This window comes from Anomaloglossus baeobatrachus, chromosome 6 (assembly GCF_048569485.1).
Source record: "Anomaloglossus baeobatrachus isolate aAnoBae1 chromosome 6, aAnoBae1.hap1, whole genome shotgun sequence".
In the NCBI taxonomy this organism is placed as follows: Eukaryota; Metazoa; Chordata; class Amphibia; order Anura; family Aromobatidae; genus Anomaloglossus; species Anomaloglossus baeobatrachus.
Window position 1 is genome coordinate 517,934,527 of NC_134358.1, and position 23,740 is coordinate 517,958,266.

At 42.9% G+C, this 23,740-nt stretch overlaps 1 protein-coding gene across 1 annotated transcript in view; it reads left to right on the top strand.

Moving 5' to 3' along the window:
- PARD3 (par-3 family cell polarity regulator) overlaps nt 1-23,740 on the top strand; it is an 807,488-nt gene that overhangs the window by 583,117 nt on the left and 200,631 nt on the right. Inside the window, 1 exon segment of the mRNA XM_075315482.1 lies at nt 13,255-13,371. Coding sequence (XP_075171597.1) covers nt 13,255-13,371 — 117 coding nt within the window.

Genomic DNA, 23,740 nt, shown 5'->3' on the forward strand with positions numbered 1-23,740 from the left:
GGGAGAGACCACTGATATAACTGCTGGAAGAGCCATTGTTCCGCCAACAGTCATCCAAAATGTATTGGGGGGAGGGCTTTACTTTAATGATTAGAGATAATCACTAGTGATGAGCGGGCACTACCATGCTCAGGTGCTTGGTACTTAAGAGCATTGGGACGCTCGCATGGGCCCAACTCGAGCAGTTAGACCCATGGATGTCAATTGGGGACTCGAGCATTTTTCTGAGAAATCTTCCAGAAAAATGCTCGAGTCCCCCCTTCCATTATACTCAAGGGCTTGAGTCACGCCCATCCGAGCATCCAACTGTTCTTAATGAATACGAAGCACCCGAGCATGGTAGTGCTCGCTCATCACTGTTCATCCCCTATCCTATAGTAGTGGTCTCATTAGAGCACCTTCATTAGCAGATCAGCTAATTCATTCTGCCGAAACCATTTTTGCAGACATGTATATTTTTACATGGCAGCATTTTCAGAGAAAGCATACATTAAAATGCCAGTTGGGCAGAAGATGACCAGTATGACTAGTCAGACGTATATCCCCCTCCAGCTTTTTCCTCTCTTTCCTATGTGTCTGTCTAGGCGAGCAGGGCAGGGAGAACCTGCTACACTTCACAGTAAAACATACATGTCTGCAATAGCTGAGCCGGTCCACAATTCATACAGCCTGTGGTTCTGGCCACATGATTCCGCTGTCAGGTTCCCTTTTAAGACTCAAGTAATTTCTGATATATTTCACACATACAGATTTCCTTGTGAATTCTTTCAGCTTAATCAGTGACTACACTGTAAATTTTAGATCTTTTGCTCATCAGTTTTGAGACCCTGACCAGCCTTTGGTGCCATTACTCCCCCCCACCCCCCCACCCAGTTAACGTCCTGAATTGCGTTGGCTCATGACCAGTTAGATATAAAGTATTTGTAGAATCTCCACTAACTCTGCATTGACCAAGTGTGACTTTTCTGTGCAAAGCCATCGATCTCGGCAACTTTAATGCATGAAGTCGGAGGTCACCCAAACTGCCATTATGTCTCAATCCCAACGCGTCAGGCAGCGGGTTATGGAAATGTTGAACAACAGTTGAGAAATTGATTTGTTAGCCGGCCTCATTGTCGATGTAACCGTGACTTGGCTGAGTTAAGTGATTTTGCTTTTGTGCAAGCAGGACTCGGATTCCTGAGGTCTTGCACTTGCTCCACGGTTATTAGGAAGCCATAATGCTCCCAGCACGGTAGTTCTGCCTGATGCAGTATTGTCTATTACTTACACCCTGCTATATATATTTTTTCTTTCCCAAGAGCCTGAAATATCTCCAAATACAGGAAAATAAGAAAATTAATACAGAAATCCAGTCTCTGGCTGAAATGAAGTGTGCAGATCAATAGCAGCTACTTTTTTTTTTTTTTTTTTTGCTCTGAGCCATTGACGAGCATTGAGTAAGAGTGATGAGCTCCGCTGAGGCGCTTCTTGTCCCTGAGTGCCTAATGAGACTCAGACGGTGCAGTACCCAGATTGGCATCGGAAAGAAAAGTGTCAGCCGTGCGCCTGTGCTTTGTATTAGGGAAGTGCCATGTTTCCGAACACAATTTCCCATAGCAAGGCTCCAGCCTATCCCACCATCATCTAGCCACACACAATACGCTGTGTGCACGCTTGTGCGTTGTGTGTGTGTGTGTATGTGTGTGTGTGTGTGTGTGTATGTGTGTATGTATGTGTGTGTATATATATATATATATATATATATATATATATATATATATATATATATATATCGTGTGTATATATATATATATACCGTATATATATATATATATATATATATATATATATATATATATATATACCGTGTATATATATATATATATACCGTATATATATATATATATATATATATATATATATATATATATATATACCGTATATATATATATATTTATAAATAAATTAAATATATAAATAAATTAAATTATTTATTTATGAGTGGAACAACCTGCACTTGGTCAGTAACACAGAAATAATGAAATGCTGATACAGAAATGTGCGCGTTCTCGGGTTTCCTTTTCACATTCTGCAGAAAGTTTCATACATAGTAAATTAGCAGATGCCAGACCAAATTAGAGGCTGGAGGACACTGACCTTGACTGTCCTCCATTACAATATTTTCTTAATTTCCTTGCAATCAAGACATTGTACAGAGCTAATTGCCATCAACAACATAATTGTCCTTTCATTTCATTTGAATCATACCTTGGAAATTACCAGGGCCTCGAGCTACTCAGCGAGATGGCGTTTATGCCAGGGAGAGTATATCCAATTTAGAGTGAGATAAAATGTAGACTATGGTTTGCTGCACCTAGGAGGAGGAATAAACAGGAATAAGAGCCTATGAGGTTTAGATAAATCATTGCTTCTAATCTAAAAACAGCGCCACTCCTGTTCACAGGTTGTGCCTGGTATTGCAGCTTTGCTCCAGTCAAGGAACTAGAGCTGAGCTGCACTACCTGGCACAGCCTTGGAGTGGTACTGTTCTTAGAAATAATTTTGTCTTTCTAGTTGAATTTATTTACATTACTGTGTGTGGTTCATGTTCCTAATCTTATTTTTTTGCTTGTTTTAAAGGGGTTGTTCAGCTCCGCTAACTCTCCCGATATGGAAAGGAGAGGTACCAGGCAATCCTGTTATGTTCTCATCATATAAACTAGAAATAAGGGCTTTCCTCTTCATGGGGGAGTGGGGGTCTTTGCCTGGTTTTAGCTAAATAATGGAAACCCACCACAAACCAGTTCAGCCCTTAAAGTGGAATTTCTCATAAATTAGGCTAAGTGCGTGATGCAGATTTGGTGCAGAAATTTTCTCCATCAAATCTGCACCTTCTGGCAGAAAACCAAACCAATAACGCATGTGTTTTTGTGTCATGCGTTTTTCTTAGTCAATGGGTGAAAGGGCTGAAAAACGCACCAACAATTGACATGCTGCTGATTATCTTCTAAGCCAAATCTGCAAGGAAAAAATAAGCGACATATGTACAACACTTCAGGATTCTCATTGACTTTGCTGGCATAAAGATAGACATGCAGATTTGTGTCAAAATCTACACCAAATCTGCATCAAAAGCTCACTGTGCACACACAGCCTTCACTAGGTTTTAACATATGATTGTTTTCTTGGCCCGTCATCTTTTAAAATATTTAAAGGAATTAAAGAATTGTCAGCCCTCTGCTGGAGGAGGCTATGGTGACACTACTGGCGTGGTGAGCGCGTTTAGACCTACTCATGTCTGGCACACGTCACCACTATAACACCACAAACAAGGGGGTACACTGGGAATAAAATAACAAGGAAAGCAATTACAATGGTGGGCCTTGGCGCTAGTGAGAAGGTAGATGGGACACCTCCTATCCTCACCTGTAGCTATCCCTACTCTCCAAGCCAGTCCTTATACAGTCTCCGCAACTGTAGTGGAGCAGCACCCTGAGACCCTAGGATACCTATAGATGCCCTGGCTAGTGAGAGGCAGGAGAGGTTACCTAAACACACCTGTGCACTAATAAGACAAGAGGGTAGGGGAGACAAACAGTGGATAAACAACCAAGATGGGGAAGATCCAGCTTCAGGACAAATCCACAGCAGCTCCTTCCACCCAGGCAGCCACAATACAAAAGGTTTTGTATAACCAGCAAAGCTTGCTAGGAAACCTGGCTACTTAAATACAATTGGGTGTGTTTACGGAGCAGCTGCAGCTGACCTTAACTGCTGGAAAAGCTGCAAGCAACAAAACTGACATTAACTGTTTCAGAACCTAAAGAAACGAAATAACATTTAATTGAAGTTTTAGATGGAGAAGAGAGGCTTCAGTACTAAAGCTGTCACTAGTCTCCAAAAAAAGGGAGACGACTGTGACCGCTATAGACTGCTTCCTATGTATATAGATAGCAGGGACTAAAACATAACTTTTAATCTAGTAATTCAAAAGAATTAGTATCATTAAAGTGCTTGTGCATAGATAGTGCAACGAACAAAAAGCCACATGGTAACAAAAAGGTTTGATCTCACCCAAGCTTCATCCATGGACTGGACTTATACACTGGTCCTTAGAGACAGGGTCAACGGTCGGAAGAGTAGGGTAGACAAGTATGATGAGAAACCCCTGTCGTGCCCCGTGAATAAGCTTCCGCCCTGACAAGGGCAGCACCCAAATAAGATGTCTGCCCCGCAACCAAAAAGGTGTAAATCCTCCCGACGCGTTTCCCTCTCAATACCGAGAGTTCCTCAGGGGAGACGGATCAATTATGATTGCTTCATTTGATTTGGGCCTCTGTGGCCACTCGCTGTGCTGTGAATGTGGAAGGCTTGTCCTGGCCGTTTAACCAATTTTATCTCTCAGCCCATTCTTTTGGCCCTACTTTATTATAAGTTGACATGGGTCTCTAGGGAGACCTTATTTGTACTGGTCCATGCTGCAAACTATGGCTGGGATCGGTAAGAGTCTAAGGATTGATAATTTATCTTCCCTACTTTCTTTGTATTGTTTGTATAAAATTATTTGCACTGGTCTTTGCTATATTAGCTGTCAGTTTCTTCTTTCCCTTTTTTGGCATATTATTGCTTGCCTCCTTATAGTTATACAGACATCATGGGCATCACTATGCCTGTGACGTCTATATTGGTCACTGCTTTACATGTGTTGGGCCTTTATGGCTCCTGTACTACTTTGTGACCCTTATGTTATGTGCTCTACAACTTTGAGATACAATCGTCCGTTTTGAGCACTGTTATAACTGATATGTATAACGTTGCTGTAATGACATATGTGTGGTATTGGCCTCTTCTCCGGGCCTTTTTCCCCTTCATTATTTGATTGACCTATTTATCTATTGTACTCTGCCTGTTACTAAGGACGCCGCCATCGGTCACTCTGATATGCAGCCACGATAAACCGGATATGACCTTATACGGTTCTGGATCCCTGATTGGCGAATCTAGCCGTCGGATGATGGATCCGAGTGAACTTCCGGTCTGTGTCATCTGACTGTGTTAGAGTGATCTGATTGGATCGTCTGCGTTCCAGTGTGGAACGCGGAAGTGGGCGCTACAGCACTGCCGGACATGAGGCCACATACAGATTGTATTCACATACAATCTGTGTGCTATGCGTTCCAACTTGGAGCACAAGGGGGTGGTCCCGGCGCGCCGGTAGTGATCCTAGACGCCAGCATGGAGAGGGCGTGTGAATCGTATGAGTATTGTGAGTACCGTTTTCTGCACATGTGTTGGCACTTTATTGATTAAGGAGGTATAAAGGTACAGACTTTTTCAGAGACTGTGCGCCACCATTTGCCCAGTACATATGGGTTATCTGCCTGTGCTGATCCCTGCCACTGCAGGTTGATCATCTAATATATATTTTTTCCTCCGTCTCCCCTGAGGAACTCTCGGTATTGAGAGGGAAACGCGTCGGGAGGATTTACACCTTTTTGGTTGCGGGGCAGACATCTTATTTGGGTGCTGCCCTTGTCAGGGCGGAAGCTTATTCACGGGGCACGACAGGGGTTTCTCATCATACTTGTCTACCCTACTCTTCCGACCGTTGACCCTGTCTCTAAGGACCAGTGTATAAGTCCAGTCCATGGATGAAGCTTGGGTGAGATCAAAAGTTTTTGTTACCATGTGGCTTTTGGTTCGTTGCACTATCTATGCACAAGCACTTTAATATTACTAATTTTATTGAATTACTAGATTAAAAGTTATGTTTTAGTCCCTGCTATTTATATTGATTAATTTTGGACTATTGGGCATTACCTTTCTGCTTGGCAGACTTGCTATTGTAGACTGCTTCCTATGGCAGCATATAATGTTCGATATGTTGTAGTCCATTTACAAACAGTATGTAATACTTCTGCAATAGCAATCCTGCAGTTACAGGGGTTATCCTCCTGCAAAAATGGGCCCCATGAGATGACTTAATTAGTCCAAGTAAGTGAACCAGATCCTGAGCTGTAAAGTTAAGCAGTATATGTACCTGATTAGTAGGCACCTTCTCCCCAGATGACTGTCTGTCGTTTTCCAGCTTTTTGGCTTCCTCCTTTTTTGACTATAATCCATGTTTTTGTTCCCACAAGTCCTGTTACATTTGCATCAATAAGTTGTAGCTTGGTATATGTGCATCATCATCATCCGCTCTGTATTATTTTACGTTTTTTAATGTTCTTCTCAGTTTTTGTATTGTTTGCTATTCTGCTTTTATGTGACGTTCATAAACTGCTGAGGTGCACTTGTAGGGGAAAAAAAACCGTGCGTCTTCCGTGCATTGGTTGGTAAGTGTCCCTCTTTGGCCATTTAAGGTGTCATGATCTATGGCTCCTACTGTAAAGCTTCTCATTTATTCTGCTTTATGCGTGTTTTTTGCAGTGAGAATATTGCAGTATTCCAAATTCTCAGTGTATAGCTTTTCTTAAAAACGAAATCATAGTCCTGGTCAATTTTCGTGCAAACTCAACACGCTGTAACAACCAATTTGCCTCCATGTTTTTCTCCATTGACAATTAAGAATTGTCTTTTCTCCCTTTTAGACTGTTTTATATATCTCCCCAATCCCAATTGTGCAGGTAGCCTAAAATGGGGGAAATGTTTGTAACACTATTGGAGACAAGAACTGGTATGAATGGACATCACTATTTTTGCTTCAAGTATAAAAAAGGAGAATGTGCCACCAAGTAATCTCACTCTCCATCTCTAGGTTGGCAGCTAAAACCCAAGTCAGAACATGGATCCCAACTTGAAATTTTATTTTTTCTGGCAGCTCCTAGAAAAATCAGTCATGTTATTTTGGATCACCATTATAAATCGTTAAGACTTCCCGTGACATATGTCTTCACCCTATAATTTGGCTGCATTCTCTGTGAACTGATCATTACTGTCATAAAAATAAATTTTCGCAACTTAATAAAAGTCACGGACACATCAACTATTTATTTTGTAGATAAGGTAACAGACTGCCCTATTTTTACAGACGATCCAGGAATTTCTGGGCAGTTGGCACGTAGTTCATTTACAGCAACTCACGGTGGCCTATATCCAGGCACCTTCAGTTGGACGGTTGTGTTGGAGGGTTCCTGCCTATATCGATGAACCTGTTGGTGGAGGGTTTCAGCTTATATCCAGGCACCTGCCGGCTGAGGGTTGGGCCAGTGCATTTCTCAGGCCTATATCCAGGCACCTGCCGGTAGAGGGTTGGGCCAGTGCAGGGCTCAGGCCTATATCCAGGCACCTGCCGGTGGATGATTGGGCCAGTGCAGGGCTCAGGCCTATATCCAGGAACCTGCCAGTGGAGGTTTCTAGACTATATATCCAAGCACCTGCCGGTGGAGGGTTCCGGACTATATCTAGGCACCTGCCGTTGGAGGGTTCCATCCCATATCCAGGCACCTGCCGGTGGAGGGTTGTGTTTGTGGAAGATTCCTGCCTATATCCAGGCACTTACCAGTGTAGTGGAGGGTTCTGGCCTATATCCAGGCACCTGCTGGTTAGAGAGTTGTGCCGGTGGAGGGTTACAGCTTATATCCAGGCACTTGCCGGTGGAGGGTTGTGCTGGTGGGTGTAGCATTGTGCATCGCAACATTTTCCCTGGCTCAATATAAAATCACTTTCACCCTCCAGGAAGATTAAATGATAGAATAAGCATTTCCATGACTTGTATGGATAGTACACAAATATGGAGAGAGGAAAATTGAGGTTAGTGTCCCTTTTAAGATAATAAGAGATAGTCGCACTCTGACAAGGGATAGAGGGGGAGATGCATGAAATACGGGGAGGGGATGTCAGACGGAGATACAAATTCACTCTCAGGTCTAGTGGTATCCATATTTCATGTAATTGCATCAGGGACATTTTATTGAATTACACTGCAGTGGATGACGGATGTTTAACCTCTTCTGCGCTGGAGTCGTCAGCCACGGCACGTTCCTCTGCGATGTGAGGGAGCATTCCTGGCTGCTCGACTCTGTCCACATGTTTTTATTCTATTTTATGGTTATTAAAACGGCAGCTGTGAAATTACAATAAAATACACAGGCCAGATAATAAATTACGCTCGCCCTTTTTTTTTTCCTTTCTATTTTTTCCATTCATAACCAATTTAACACTATGGGACTTTTTATGTCTTAATCAGTTTTTGTTTTTCTTCATTAATCAACTAATGGATGTTTCTTCAATAGCTCGCTATCCTAATGAAATCCGTAGGTAATTTGGCAAGCTACAATGATCTCATCAGTAACGCAGCAAGTTTAGCCCATTTAACAGATTAAATTGGGATTTTATTTGGTTTTGTTGTGCTTGAAATTCAGCACATTTGGAAAGACCGAGTCTTTAACCTGTTTTATGCCATAAGTTATGCTGCCTTGTAGTTATCTGCGGGCGTATCGGTACAGGCACCATGCAGTAGATGGCGGCATAAGTGTCTCATTTCTTCCATATTCTTACTTACTGTATGAAACTTATTGCTGGATCTAGTTTCTCCAATCAATATAGGACCTTGTCTTGGTGTCAGGATGATTTTTTTTTTTTTTTTGTTTTGCTCCATAAAGGTCTTCAACCATCTTTCCTGAGTCCTTTTTGCTAGGTCATTTCATTAGTTGAGGTGTTACATCTCACATATCAACATAGCCCCTCACACAAGAAGAAAGCAGGGTCCTTAGTTGAATAAAGAGGGGAAAAAAAAGTAGAGGAAGCTCACCGTCTATTCCAGCAGACCCACAGGTGCACGGACTAGGCTTGGCAACCATATAAGTTAGGGAAAACAAAAGGAAAGTCCATAACCAAAATCCTTAAAAAAGAAATCATACCTGCTTTTTTATTGAAACATCACATACACAAAATTAAAAACATTTGTATACTCTTGATGCGGACCACATAGGCCCCCGCCTTGCGCGTTTCGGAGAAATTCCTTACTCATAGGCCTATGAGTTAGGAGTTTCCCCGAAACGCGCAAGGCGGGGGCCTATGTGGTCCACATCATGGGTATACACATGTTTTTAATTTTGTTTGTGATGTTTCAATAAAGAAGCAGCTACGATGTTTTACGGATTTTGGTGCTGGACTCTTTTTTTTTTTCTTCTCCAGGGTCCTTAGTACCTATCAGTCAATGTCAACCCTTTAAAGAGCCTTACCGCATGACAAAGTAAAGCCAAACCAGAATCTCCATTTGTAGGCGGGTGTTTCAGAGATTCTTGACCCTCATTGATTGGGCTGAAGGTGTAAAGTTTCTCCTTAAGGTGACATTTGGGAGACTTGTGGTCCATTGCATGACCTAGAAGTCTCCCTTTGCCAGCTTTACCCTTTTACATAGTCCTAGTTATAAAAATAAAAACCCACTTCATAAGGAGCTTTGTGACCATCCCTATAGAAGCTATACTAGCAGCTATATTGGCTGTCAACCAGGCCTCCCAAACAATTTTGAGTAGAAAATGTTATCCTTACTTAGCAGGATGACATTAATGGAAATGTATCAACTTTATATATTCCTTTAGTAAAAAAAAAAATAGTAAAAAAGTTTTTTTTGTAATCTTTTATTTTCTAAGTCCTAATTTTTTTTATTTTATTTTCTACACATAGCTATTTTGCCTCGCTACTGTTACCAGCATTCGATTATACTTTTACCATTCATGAGCCATATACATGAATAGCCTGGAGACGTGATGTCAGCGTGCTCAGTAATCTGTGCAGAGGTCTCTATGCAGGGTGGGGAAGAGAGTCGTGCCCATCATCTTATGTGAATAGTAGCTCCTGTGTTATCTGTATGCAGGTATTATTTGCCGATATAGTCATGTCTCGACAATACCTGGAAAGAGAAAAGAAGAGCAGATAGGGTCTAATCCGAGATTATTAGCAAACCTCAAATGGAGTAGGAAGGCTTACCTCCTATGATTGTGAGAAGTCACCACCACTGTAGTAGCGCGTATCACGGCTGCCGCAGCACAACCTCACTGGAAAGTCTCAATGTGGGTAGATGAAAAGGTTAAAAGCCACGCTGCCATCTAAGAAATTCCCAAATCAGGCTGATGAATGTTCGTGACCTTTTTTTGTCAACGTGTTTCAGTGATATATCTCAGTCAGTGTTAAAATCACATAAACAATGTAATTTTTAGCCTGAAGGAGAAACGTCTGTGAAACGCGGGTAACAATGATCGAGATTATTCATCAACCTAATTTTGCCATTTTTACCACGGCAGCGCGGCTTTTAACCCTTTCACCTAGCCTCATTGATATTAGTCTTGTCGTCCTATCTACAGAATAGGTGGTGTCAGCCTTTTCGGAGATTTTGCTGATGATATAAAACAAAAACTGCAAGACTTCAGAATTTTTGTTATAGGGAACCTGTCATGTAGAATATGCATTCTGACCTATCAGCAGACGCATGTGTGCCCTAATTACACCTCCCTACCCATCCCTGTGTTATAAAATTGTATAATATGAAAGTAATAAAAAACGTTTTATTACTTTCATATGTCCTATGTAAATGAACAGGGTCTCCCCGAGATCAGTGATTGTTTTGTTTTGTTGGTCTACTAGGCATTGCTCCCACCTGGCCAGAATCCTACTCCACACTGATGAGGGGCAATACCCCGAAACAGCTGTCTGTGGATGGATACCTGGCCTTGGTATTTCTCTTGTCATATCTTTAAACTTGTCAAAAAGTTGGATATTGACTAAAAGGGCCAATTAATATGGTGGTTATGGTGGTCTCCTAAAAAGAGTCACCCCTTGGCTGGGCCCTTCCCGGATGGATATCTGGCTGGTTTCTGTGTTGAGACTCGTAACAAAGGCTCCACTGACCTTTTTGATTTGCATATTTCCCATGGGGCAATGTACCTAGGATTTCACTGTGTTGAGCACCTTTGCTGGCTGCCGGCAGTGTTTTCTCTGGCTGGTCTCCCCGAGATCAGTGATTGTTTTGTTCACACTGCAGAGCGTGACAGGCAACTTGATGTCTCCTAGTTATTCAGCCAGAGCTCGGTGTTGGCTGTTTCATGTCCACTTTTTTTCAGTCCTGCAGGAGTTAATTCTTGCTGACCCAGGGAACTCTGCTAGGAGCTCGGGTTGCTAATTACCAATCATCACTTTCTCCTTACTATATAAGATTCTGGACCTTCCTACTCAGTGCCGATTCTAGCTTCAGCTTGGCTCCAGCAATTCCGGTCTTTATGGTGATCCAGTTCATGGTGATCTGTATTTGCAATTTTGAGTGGTGTGGAAGTTTCCCTGTTGTGCGTTTACTTTTTCTTTATTCTCCTGTACACATATAGTCTCTCTTTGGTGTTTGAGTGCAGTGTGTACGAATTTTTGTTCTCCCTTGTCCATGTCATTTTTGTGGGGTTTTGTTTCTGTGTTTCCTGCTCACCCCAAGGGTCTGGGAGAGGGGGAGTAAAATCAGGGCTCAGACAGGAGTCAGAGTCAGGCGGGGGCTCAGACCTGGCTACCATCAAGCCTACCTCTGAGATAAGAGACCGCGCAGGGTCTCAAGTGTGAGGGCTAGCCTAGGAGTCCCTGTTCTGTCATTTCATATCATACCCCATGACAGTCCATTGTAGGGAGGCAATGTAAAGGCTTTGCACATGTAGATTCACATTTTTGTTTGGAAATTGCTTTGTAAGCAGTTCTCCAATTTGCCTATTACCTACATGTCTGCGTGTGCATGTCAGTTCGGCAGCTGTCAAGTGGAGCAGCCATAGAGGTTTCCTTCCGAGGAGTACCAGCAAGAGTACAATCGCCATGTCACTTATTGATCGTATTTTGACAGTCATACATTCTAGTTCACCATTTTTCTTGAAGACTGACTATGAGGAATTTCTCCTCTCTTCTATACCATCACTTTATTTCTCCCATGTCTAAAGAAGATCTGTTTACTTTTTAACCTAGATCTCCCCACGCCAACCTGATATATTATTAAATGATCTATCAGACCTGATGAGACTGGTGTACTTACTTTGAAATGTTATGTTAGATTGACGTTCTAATACTTTTACAAAGTGTTGCCGCCTACTATTAAAAAAGAGCTGCACTTATAAAATGCTCATTTAATGAAAAGTTGCCTAAAGGATTTTTACAGACATTCTGACCTGAATTTTCAATGTAAGTACACCAGCCACGTATCTAAAAAAAATCTGTTTAATTATATATGTTGTTTGTATTGTGAAATAAATAATAATAATCTTTATTTCTATAGCGCCAACATATTCCGCAGCGCTTTACAATTCAGGAGGATCATATACAAAAAAGGAACAGTTATAGAAAATACAATATTTAGAGGGAAAAAAGACAACCCTGCTCGTGAGAGCTTACAATCTAATCTAGTGAAATCTAGTGAGAGGGACATTTAGGTGTGCGATTTGGGTAATGGGTGTTATATTAGCCATCTGTTTATAATGCATTTTTTGCCGGGTGGGTTAAAGCTTATTGAGATAGTGGCAAAGGCATTAAATAAAAGCAGACCACTTACCAGTATTGTTTAATGGGTCTCTTAGACTTGATGAGGCTGGTGTACTTACTCTGAAAATTCAAAGCCGAGTGGCTGTATAAACTTTATATTGAGCTCATGAGGCCAAGTATATTCATTCTTTGTCCACCCAGCCTAACAGCTGCAGCCTGTACTCAGCAGAGGGAGATCAGCAGCTGCAGGGAGGAAGAACACTGAGGAGCTTCCAGATTAGGTTTGATCTTTCATAAAGGATTACAACGCTCGCTCATGTGGCATGGATTTTCAAAGTAAATACACCAGTGTAAACAGGTCTAAAATATCTATTTAATGCTGTATGCAGTTTGTTTGGTGCAATGTGGTGACAGATTCACTTTAATCTGACAAAAGGCTGCAATCTGTTAAAGGATCATCTTACAGAAGTTCAGGTATCCCAGCAGAAAGTGGACTTTTGTTTTCATGAAATCTTTGCTCCCCCTCTGTGTTCTTGGATGGTATCAGTTTCTATGTTTTTTGGCATTGGCAGCATTTCACGGTCTCCAAAATATGCAGATCTTGGCATGTGCCTGTATACCGTCCATAAAACCCATTATATCTAAAGTACAACTGAGTGACACATCTATGGCGTCTGCTGATTGCACTGCGGCTGCGATGATCCCCGCAGAAAACGGCAAGCGATAGGAATGGTAATGGAGCAGCAATGCATAGTTAGCGGAGAACTTGCTCCTCAGTCACTTTCTCATTCCGCAGACCAGTGTTAGAATTCCACTTCTTCTTGACAGGTTTGGCAAACATCGAAAAGATGACAAGATTGAACACAGGGGATCATGGAAAATGAAAATGCAAGAAGCCCACCCTTCAGAGGATGACAGGATGCGAATGAAGCAAGAACAGGAGAGGTAGACTTCAACCGCTGCTTAATTAGCATCTTCTCTAACCAGGCAGCATGCCCGCCTTGTGTCACACTGAAAGCTATTGACATAACCTTTATAGAATCACCATACAAGACTTTTTAAAATATCACCTTATTTGCTTCAGACCCGTTTTCCCCCCTCATTTGTGCATTTTAACCCTTGGTATGCCTAGTCCCATTCACACGTCTGGTATGTGCAGTGCATGGCGTGTACGTAACGTTCGGTGCCTTTATGGTTAGTGTCAGATATCGGAGCAGTGTCGGACGGGTAGGCTGCAGTATTGCTTGTGAGCAGCAGATGGAGGTGCAGATCCCCACCATGTTTGCGTATGGATTACATTAATTCTGCAGAATTACAGTATATTACGGGTGCATGAGACACGATATCATTGTGTCACGGCGTCAATTCCGATCCTATGCATGGTGCAATATTCGTGTCCGCACATTGCTGGAATTATCGCATGTAAAGAAACTGTACTAACGCTTTACAAATCATTTACGTGAATTGTAACCTGATTTATCTTTTGATTTTTTTTTTTCTTGTCCTACTTTATGTACTTATTAAACATTAGTAGTTAGCATCTATCGTGTACACTGGCCGCTTTGGCCAATTGGATATTTGTCACAAATAATCACTTATTAAAGACAATTGTTCTTAAAAGGTTTATCTTCACCCTAAGGTTCATCACACACGGCGAGTATTACGAAGCGAGTGGAATGCGATAAAATAATCGCATTCCACTCTGACCAATATTTCTCTCTAGGGCCGCTCCCATGAGCATTTTTTTTTTGTCAGCCATAAATCGGACCGAGAAAACAGTCGCAGCATGCGGTTTCACTCGAACCCATTCAGGTCTATGGGGAGAGAAAACCATCGCATTGCACTCTCATTACACCGGTGTAATGCGAGTGCAGTGCAATTCTCACATCAGCCGGCAACGGAGGAGATAGAGAGATAAATCCCTCCCCTCTGCAGCGCCGGCCCGCCCCTCCTCAGCTGTGGTCTGATCGGACCTCAGTCGCATGACACTCGCCTCCTGCTGTGCTGCGAGCGTGAGCCGAGTGTCATGCGAGGACTCTCACAAATCCCCGTGTGGTCTCAATCTAATGGGTCACAGACATTTACATGGCAAAGAAGTGAATAGAGTGCTATCATGCTTTCAGTATGTGGACATTGATGTGGATGGTGATTTGGATCCACACTATGTCCCTATGAGCGCACAAAAGAGGGCATCTCATCACCGACACTAAGGGTATGTGCTCACGTTTAGGAATTGGTGCGGAGATTTCTGCACCATTTCTGCATCTCTTGGCAGGAAAAAAGCAGCTGCGAAAATGTGCACGTCTGTCATGTTTTGAGTGCATTTTTTGATCATTTTTGGTGCAGAGTTTTCCATTTATTAGAATAGGTTAAATCTAAAAAAAAAAAAAAAAAAAAAAAAAAAAGAATTGACATGCAGCAGATTTATTTTGGCACCAACTCTGCAAAGGGAAAATACTCAACAGACTTCAGGACTCTCATAGGTTTCCTGATGCCAGCAAAGTCTTTCAGGTTTTGCGACAAATCTACATTCCAAAATGCATCAAAAACATCACGTGTGTACACAGCCTTAGGGTACTTTCACACTTGCGTTATTTTCCTTCCGTTACAATCCGCCCTTTTGGGAAACAGCGGAATCCGTTAACGGATTCCGCTGTTTCCCATAGACTTGTATGGTTGACGGATTGTACCAAAAGGAGCTGCGTTGCTTCCGCTGGGCGACGCTCCGTTGCTTCCGCCCAGCGGGAGGAACGCAGCATGTAACGTTATTTTGAGCAGCGGAATCCTCTGGATTTCACTGCGCATGCTCTTTTTTTTTTTTTTTTTTTTTTTTTTTTTTTTTAAATCAAACTTTATTTTGGCTCGCGGTGGCCGAACGTTCAGCTGAGCGCCCGGCCGTCGGCAAGCGACAGCGCTCAGCTGAATGACCGGCCACCAGCATGCCCGGCCGCCGGCAAGTCACAGCGCTCAGCTGAGCGCCCGCCCGCCGGCATGCCCGGGCGCCGGCAAGTGACAGCGATCAGCTGATCACCCGGCGGCCGGCTGCAGGGAGCGATCAGCTGATCACCCGGCGGCCGGCTGCAGGGAGCGATCAGCTGATCACCCGGCGGCCGGCTGCAGGGAGCGATCAGCTGATCACCCGGCGGCCGGGAGCGATCAGCTGATCACCCGGCGGGCGGGAGCGATCAGCTGATCACCCGGCGGCCGGCTACTGGGAGCAATCAGCTGATCACCCAGCGGCCGGCTGCAGGGAACGATCAGCTGATCGTTCACTATAGTCTGCCGCTGGTAAAACCGGGAAAAAAAAAAAAAAAAAATCAAAACGAATTGCGTTGTTTTGCAGCATCCGTTGCATCCGTTGTGTCACTATATGCAACACATCCGTTGCATCCGTTACACAACGCAATGCAACGGATACCGTTCAACGCAAGTGTGAAAGTAGCCTTAAAGGGAACCTGTCAGGTGCAATTTGCACCCAGAACCACGAGCAGTTCTGTGTGCATATTGCTAATCCCTGCCTAACTGTGCCTGTATTTAGTAATATACATAAAGAGATCTTTAGAAAATGTATTTCTAAAGATCCTCAATGACATGCTAATGAGCGCATGGGCTAGTCGCAAGGACGTTATGTCGCCAAGCTAGTCCTCCCTCTTAGTATGTTAGCACGCCCCCAGGGACATACTAAGATGCGATTCAATACCCACTGCCCAGCAGTGATGTGCGTACCTGTGTCCGTTGTTACCACATCAGACACCGGTCTGTGCACATGATCAAAAGTCACCGCACTTCCAGTCATGCGCAGTATGAATCCGGGTGTATGCGTCTCGTCTTCAGAGAGGTCTAGTCCGCATGACCGGAAGTGAGGTGACTTCTGATCATGTGTACTGAGCCTAAGCCCGGTGTCTGATACAGTGAAAACTGATACAGGTACGCGCATCACCGCTGATAACGCTGGGCAATGGGCACTGAATAGCATGTTAGTACGCCCCTGTGGGCGTGCTAACATGCTAAGAGGGCGGAATGAGCGCAGGAACTAACGCCCTTGTGACTAGTCCCTGCGCTCATTAGCATATCATAAAGGATCTTTCGAAATACTGTTACAGGGACAGTTAGGCAGGGATTACAAATATACACCCGGAACGCGGCTCTTGGTTCTGGGTGCATATTGCACCTGACAGGTTCCCTTTAAGCTGACCATACACTTTATATAGCTGTGGATGAACGATGCGGTGGCCGATCATTCAGCTGACAGCCATCTCAGCCGACTCTCCCATACACAGGAGCTCGTGTGTTATCTCTGAGGCTTATCTCAGGGAGAATAACGTGATCGTCATTCCTAAATCAGACATGCTCGATAGATACCTCCCCTGACCATCATTCTGCCGGTGCCCCCATACACATTAGACAGTCAGCCAAACCTGTTAACATCAGCGGTTTCAGGTGACATTAGTCTAATGTGTATTGCGGCCTTTAGAGTAGATGCTCTAAAACTCCAGACTAGACAAAATTGATAAAATTGCTTATCTGCTTACCGTAGGACAAGCACTGATATAGTGGAAATCATTGCTATACTTTAGGAAAAAAATGTGCAAACTCCTTGGAAATGCAGCTTTGATTATAATCCAACCAAGCAGAAGGAATGTTCATATTGTACTAGGAAAATGGCACGGCATTAGATGGAAGTCTGCAGAGTCTGCGTACCCAGCATCGGCTGAGCAAATCCTTACTTTGTATTATACAAGCTTCAGGTCATCTTTTATGATAATTTTGCAGAATTGCAACATCTTACATAATGTTACTGGCACTTGGAGTATTTTGTGCTGTGATGCTCCCTCCTCTTATGGAATTCAATGTGTGAGCCCATATAATAGGATTATACTACCTGCTTATTTAGCAGTTGTTGAATGCAGTGATTGGAACTTCTTATGAATCCTGTCGTGTCTGAAGACCACAATTATTAGTCACATTTAGTTGGTCTTTAATACATTTAAAAAAAAAAGTGCAAAAACCAACACACTGGCTCAGTGGTTGGCACTGTATGGTGGCTCAGTGGTTAGCACTGTTGCTTTGCAGCACTGGGTTTGTGGGTTCAAATCCCACAAAGGACAATATCTGCAAGGAGTTTGTATCCTATCCCTTTGTTGCGTGGGTTCCCACAAGGTTCTCCGGTTTCATCCCACAATCCAAAGACATAATGATAGGGAATGTAGATTGATAACAATGTGTGTAAACTGCTGTGGAATATTATGGCGCTCTGTAAGTAAGCATAATAAAATAGAACATAAAATACTCCAATGTAAGAGCCACCAGCATTGCTGAACAATCACTGAGCGGTGAAGCACGACTGACTACGGCATTCAATGAGAAGGGTGTAAGCAGAAACTTCAGAAGAGAGGAATGAAGTGGTGGCACTCACTAATGATGATCAGTCTTTATTTTTTCATATAGTAAGAACAAACGGATGGTTAGGTGCGGGACACGTACTGTTACTTTAATAGTGATGAAATAAAGTTCTTTAGTTTTATTGGAGACCATTTTTTTCCCAGACTAATTTTGTATTGCCCATTTGTGCCGGTGGGCTGTTCGGAGACTCCTGGAGAAAACAAGTGTTAGTGGAGGCATCTATGTGGCGAGTTCAGCCCTACGTTTGGTGAGTTCAGCCCTACGTTTGGTGAGTTCAGCCCTACGTTTGGCGAGTTCAGCCCTACGTTTGGCGAGTGCAGCCCTACGTTTGGCGAGTTCAACCGTACGTTTAGCATATATCTGAGATGGTTGACTTGTCCTGCTAAAAATTTCAGATTCCATCAGCTTTAACCTGAGGGATATAGAGGCTTCAAAATTACAAGAGCATTTAGGCTATGTGCGCACAGTGCGTTTTTCGCGGCGTTTTTGCGCGTTTTTCGGGTGCGTTTTTGGCCTCAAAACTGCAGGACTTTGCTTCCCCAGCAAAGTCTGAGTTTTCATTTTTGCTGTCCGCACACATCTGTTTTTTTTACCTGCGTTTTTGAGTTAATTAAAAAAAATGGACATGTCAGTTCTTTCCTGCGTTTTTCTGCGTTTTCCCCCCATGCAATGCATTGGAAAAACGCAGCAAAACGCAGAGATCAAAAACGCAGCAAAACGCAGCCAAAAACGCACCAAATCGCGGCAAAAACGCATGCATTTTTTTATGCGTTTTTTCGACGCAGGTGCGGTTTTGTGCGTTTTTAGCGGCCAAAAGCGCACAAAAACGCAGCGTCAAAAAGACGCAGTGTGCGAACCTAGCCTTACACTGTAAGATTATCAAGACTGAGCAGTCCTATCCTCTCTCCTTTCACAATAAGCTGCTGATCATCTAACCAACAAGCAAAGAATTTATTCATTGAGTATCCTGATCTTTTGGTTTTGCCCAAAGACCATCATTCTCGGCAGCACATGGTCCTGTGTACACATGATCTTTGCTGCCGAAAACAATTTTGGCCTCTACTCACTGAATGATCAATTACTGATCTTCAGTGCACATTTGAAATTGTGTTGGGCCAATAAAATCCACGGATCAGCAAGAAAGCAAGTCGACAAGTGGGAACCGGGACTTATTCAGATACAAGATAAAATCCGCGGATCAGCAAGAAAGCAAGTCAACAAGTGGAAACCGGGACTTATTTAGATAAAAGAGAAAATCCATGGATCAGCAAGAAAGCAAGTCAACAAGTAGAAACTGGCACTTATTCAGATACAAGATAAAATTCGCGGATCAGCAAGAAAGCAAGTCGACAAGTAGAAATCGGGACTTCTTCAGATGCAAGACATACATGGAAGAACAAGCTGCAATGGGGATATAATAAAAGGGCAGGAAAAGGAAGAAAAAAGACTAAAAGGGAAACAAAAAAAGGAATGAGAGTTTGATTTTTGACCCACTTTTGAAAATCAAGTGAGTTTAGAAAAGTGACCCATGAAGAGTTATTTATGTAAGATTCTTGTCTGGCAAGAGGAATCTGTGAATGTATAATTAGTATCCTGATGACAATACTCGGGCTTTGTTGCCATAAATAAGTCCAGTGAAGCCGTTCCTGTAACCCGTCTTTGTGTTAACACCATCCCTGCCAAGTAAGGCTGCGGCGCATTGAAATCAGGGAGCGATAATAAGCCCACTGGTGTTCCTGCTCAATTAGCCGAACAAGCCCGGTGCAATGTCCGGTGTGTATAGTTGCCAGAGTAAAGTTATCTTTAATTTGATTTTAATTGTGGAGAAAAGAGCCCTTCTTTGTTCCCGCTTGTAGACCGCTCCGTTTTATTACTTCATTTACACCGTGAATAGAACCCCCCCATCTATTGTCCGTGGATAACTTAGTTCCCGCTATTACGAAGTTCATTTAGGATTGTCCATTTAATGCATATTTTCCTTCTCCGCCAAGCCTTATTTCTTTAATGATGTAATACTTCTGGGAAATGGGTTGGCAATAATGAATTTACAGTGTGCAAGCAGCATCAAACAAAAATCCTGTGGGGGCTGGAGAAAAAGCAAATGGTCCATTAAAATGAAAATCAATTAAGTCTACAAATTTTATAGAGAAAACACCATACCCCACCCTCGTCCTTCTAATAATAATGATATGCTTACAAGTTGGTTCTGCCTACACGCCTTTAATATCAGCTTGTATTGATTGAGGACAGGGCAAACATATTAATGATAGTGCTGGATACCATTGATTGAATAAAAGGGCTTTTTCGTGTTTCCATATTTATTATTTAAAGCCGCTGAGACTCTCGACAAAGAGAGAGCGAGATCCAGGCACTAATCTCAGAACTAACATTATTGTTAAAGGGGTCGTCCATTTTTAGATTTATTTATTTATTTTTTTAATTATATCTGCCAGACTAAGGGGTACTTCTCACATAGCGGGATCGCTGCTGAGTCACAGGTTTTGTGACGTACAAGTGACCTCATTAGCGATCTCGCTCTGTGTGACACTAAGCAGCGACCTGGCCCCTGCTGTGAAATCGCTGATTGTTACACACTGTTCTGGTTCATTTTTTGCTCGTTGGTCTCCCGTTGTGCTGCACAGATTGGCGTGTTTGACGGCGGGAGACCAACGAGCACCGACACTCTGTGTAAGCAGCGTACGCTGGTAACCAGGGTAAATATCGGGTAACTAAGCAAACTGCTTTGCTTGGTTACCCGATATTTACCCTGGTTACCAGCATACACGCTTAAAGGCTGCAAGCGATGGCTCCCTGCACACGTAGCCAGGGTACACATCGGGTTACTAAGCAAAGCGCTTTGCTACCTGATATTTACCCTGGTTACCAGCGTACACCGCTTCGCGCTGGCTCCCTGCACACGTAACCAGGATAAATATCGGGTAACCAAGCAAAGCGCTTTGCTTAGTAACCGGACGTGTACCTTGGTTACCAAGCGATAGTCGCTGGTGGCTGGTCGCTGGTGAGAGCTTCCTGATTGACAGCTCACCAGTGACCATGTAGCAACGCACCAGCGATTCTGACCAGGTCAAATCGTGGTCAGAATCTCTGGTATGTCGTTTAGTGTGACGGTACCCTAAGAGTCTACAAAAAGGCTAATCTTCTAATCCAGTACGCTGACTGTTGGCCTGGTATCAACTCCTAGCTCTGGCTAATAGAAAAGTGCGCCCTGGTGGCTCTACCTCTATGATGACCATAGTGCCCGTTAACTAGAAAGAGTCAAAAAGTTGGGCATTCTGACTTCCATAACACAACCTCAGTGCTTTCCCTTGGAAAAAGGATTGTTGAAGTTCTTTTCACTATACCCAAAAATCTTTGTGACCATCGCCAAGTTCAGTTTTCAGGCAAATAAAGGGAAAAAGTCCAGCTCACCGTTACTATCACCAGGAGGCAGTTTGGAGCAAAGGGGACTCTCCGGCCGGTGACGTGTACTATAATCCAAAGGATTGCCCAAGATTGAGTAGTTAATTATCCACTCGTTGCGGATGTCACTGCATCCTTAGTCATAACTAGGGATACTGCGACATCTGAAACGCGTGGATAATTACTCAAACTTGGGCAATGCTGTTATTGAAAGAATTTTGCTGAATAAAGGAGAGCACAAGTATGGGAAGCTGGACTTTTTTTTTTTTGTAATTTTTTTGGATTAATGTTACCATAAGCCCATGACTTTTGACTGGTTAACACCCCAGCCTCATAAAAGCACCATCACATACGGTATATATTTTTTTTTTTATTATCCTAACTCACATGAGATCGAATATGGCATTCACTTAGTGGTTGTCGTTGATAGATTATTTCTTTCTAAAAGCAGGGAGTGATTGAAATTAACAAATTGCTGGTGCTTTTGGATTCTCACCAGTGTCTATTTTTTTTTTTTTTTTTTTTTTTTTTTTAAATCCCCTATAGCTGCTCACATGTCTACCCACATGAGTGCTGCAGACAATCACTGAACAATGATTAGCTACAGTGATTACATAGAAGAGTAAACAAAAATAATTGAGGAGATGTGGATAGTAGGAAATCAGAGCTTCTAGGCTGACCCTCAGGCTGGGGGGGCCCTAGCTGTCTCTAGTCTCAGAGATACCCTTGAAGGTGAGGATGTCTGAGTCTCTTTCCTGGCCCTGATCCTGACCAGTACTGATCTTATACCCACTATCACCTACCCCAGGCGAAGCCGGGACAGGGGTATGATTATCCACATGAATAAACAGACAGAGGAAACCAAAACTCTGTCACACAGCACACACAAAGAGATAAGGAGTAAAACAAGAGCAGGGAGGAAACAAGATGACCGGTAAATTCCACAACAACACCAAACACAGGCTACTCTCCAGCAAATCTGGGAGACCACAACACACCGACCAACACAGCAGAAACTATAGTCGGCATGGGTGGAAGATTTTCTCTAAACCATGTATGAGAGGAGCATGTGTGATAGGTTTCCTTACAACATGTGTTCCAAGAAGCCTAACAAGCATGATAGCAGAGGTTAACTCTTGCTAGCCTGTCTATGAATGAGCACACAGCTGATCGATGCGCAAGTCTGCCTATGTGTAGATAGAAACACACTGTTGGCGGAGTGTCAGAATATGCAATGTGAACAGAGCCTGACGCCGCCATGACAGTCGGCGAGTTTTGTGTAAAATGCCACGTGACAGAAATGAGATGTTGTGCTAGGGGTTTTTTGTTTTATGTTTTGGAATGCGCTAGAACGTTTTCCTTTTTAGCTCCAAATCATATCCTTGTAACCCGCTTTAAGATGCTCAATCTACAGATATGTCTTTAGAGGACCTGTCACCACGTCATAAGTTTCATGTGTCTATTTTTTCTTATGTTTTTCCCCCACTGTTCCCCTAAGTATTGTTTTGTTTTAAATGAGGGCAACAATTGTCCACTTTTGACCTGGAGACGGGTCCCCTATTACAAAATTAATGGAAAGTTAGGGGTGCACACATCTGTATATCTGACTCTCTAATGTTACTTGACCGTCTGCTTTTCTGTTCTTAGATTTTTGTTTGTTGATTTCTCCCTTAGAACACGCAAACAGTTGTGTAAAGTATTAATTTCGGCAAATTTTGGGGAAGGTATCTACAAAGTTATTATGTAGAGTTCCGCTATAAAAAAATGTATAGAAACTCCATTCCATTTGTGACAAAATATGTCCTTATTGCCCTTGCATTGTTCTCTCTGCATTTCGTACTAGAACACTTCTACACAAAATCCACCATAATTTTCACATTTGCCTATGAAATGCATAATGTGGTCCGACTCCATTAGGGAAGTGATCGCATTAGAACATTGTCTCGGGTTTTCCCGTCAGTGAGAGCCGCTTGTATCTCTGAGGCTGCATGGCGCTCTGATGACACCTATGTTCCCAGGGATAGCAGTAAGGTTTCTGGGAGTCTCATCTTTCATATTTTGGAGGTGAGCACATTACTAAAAGCCTGTCTCCATCCACAGTGTAAGTAGACGTGTTCTGTCTGCCTCTTTCAGAGTACAGTCTTGCACTTTCTAGCGGTTCAATTTCGTTAGCATCTCATATTCTGCCTTCAGTGCACATGATAACATCAGGGGTCTTATTTAAAGGGTTGTCTGCTTTGGACAATCGCTGCTTGTTAGAAATGAGGGTCTTTTGACAAAAAAAACTGATAAAGTATTCCTCAGTGATCAGCTGTTTTTTGGTATACCTTAAAGTGAAATTGTCAGGTGCAATATGTTCCCAGAACCACGAGCAGTTCTGGGTGTATATTGCAAATCCCTTCCTAACTGTCCCTGTACACACTAGCATAGATAAAGGGATCTGTAGAAAAAGTATTTCTAAAGATCCTTTATGATATCCTAATAAGCGAAG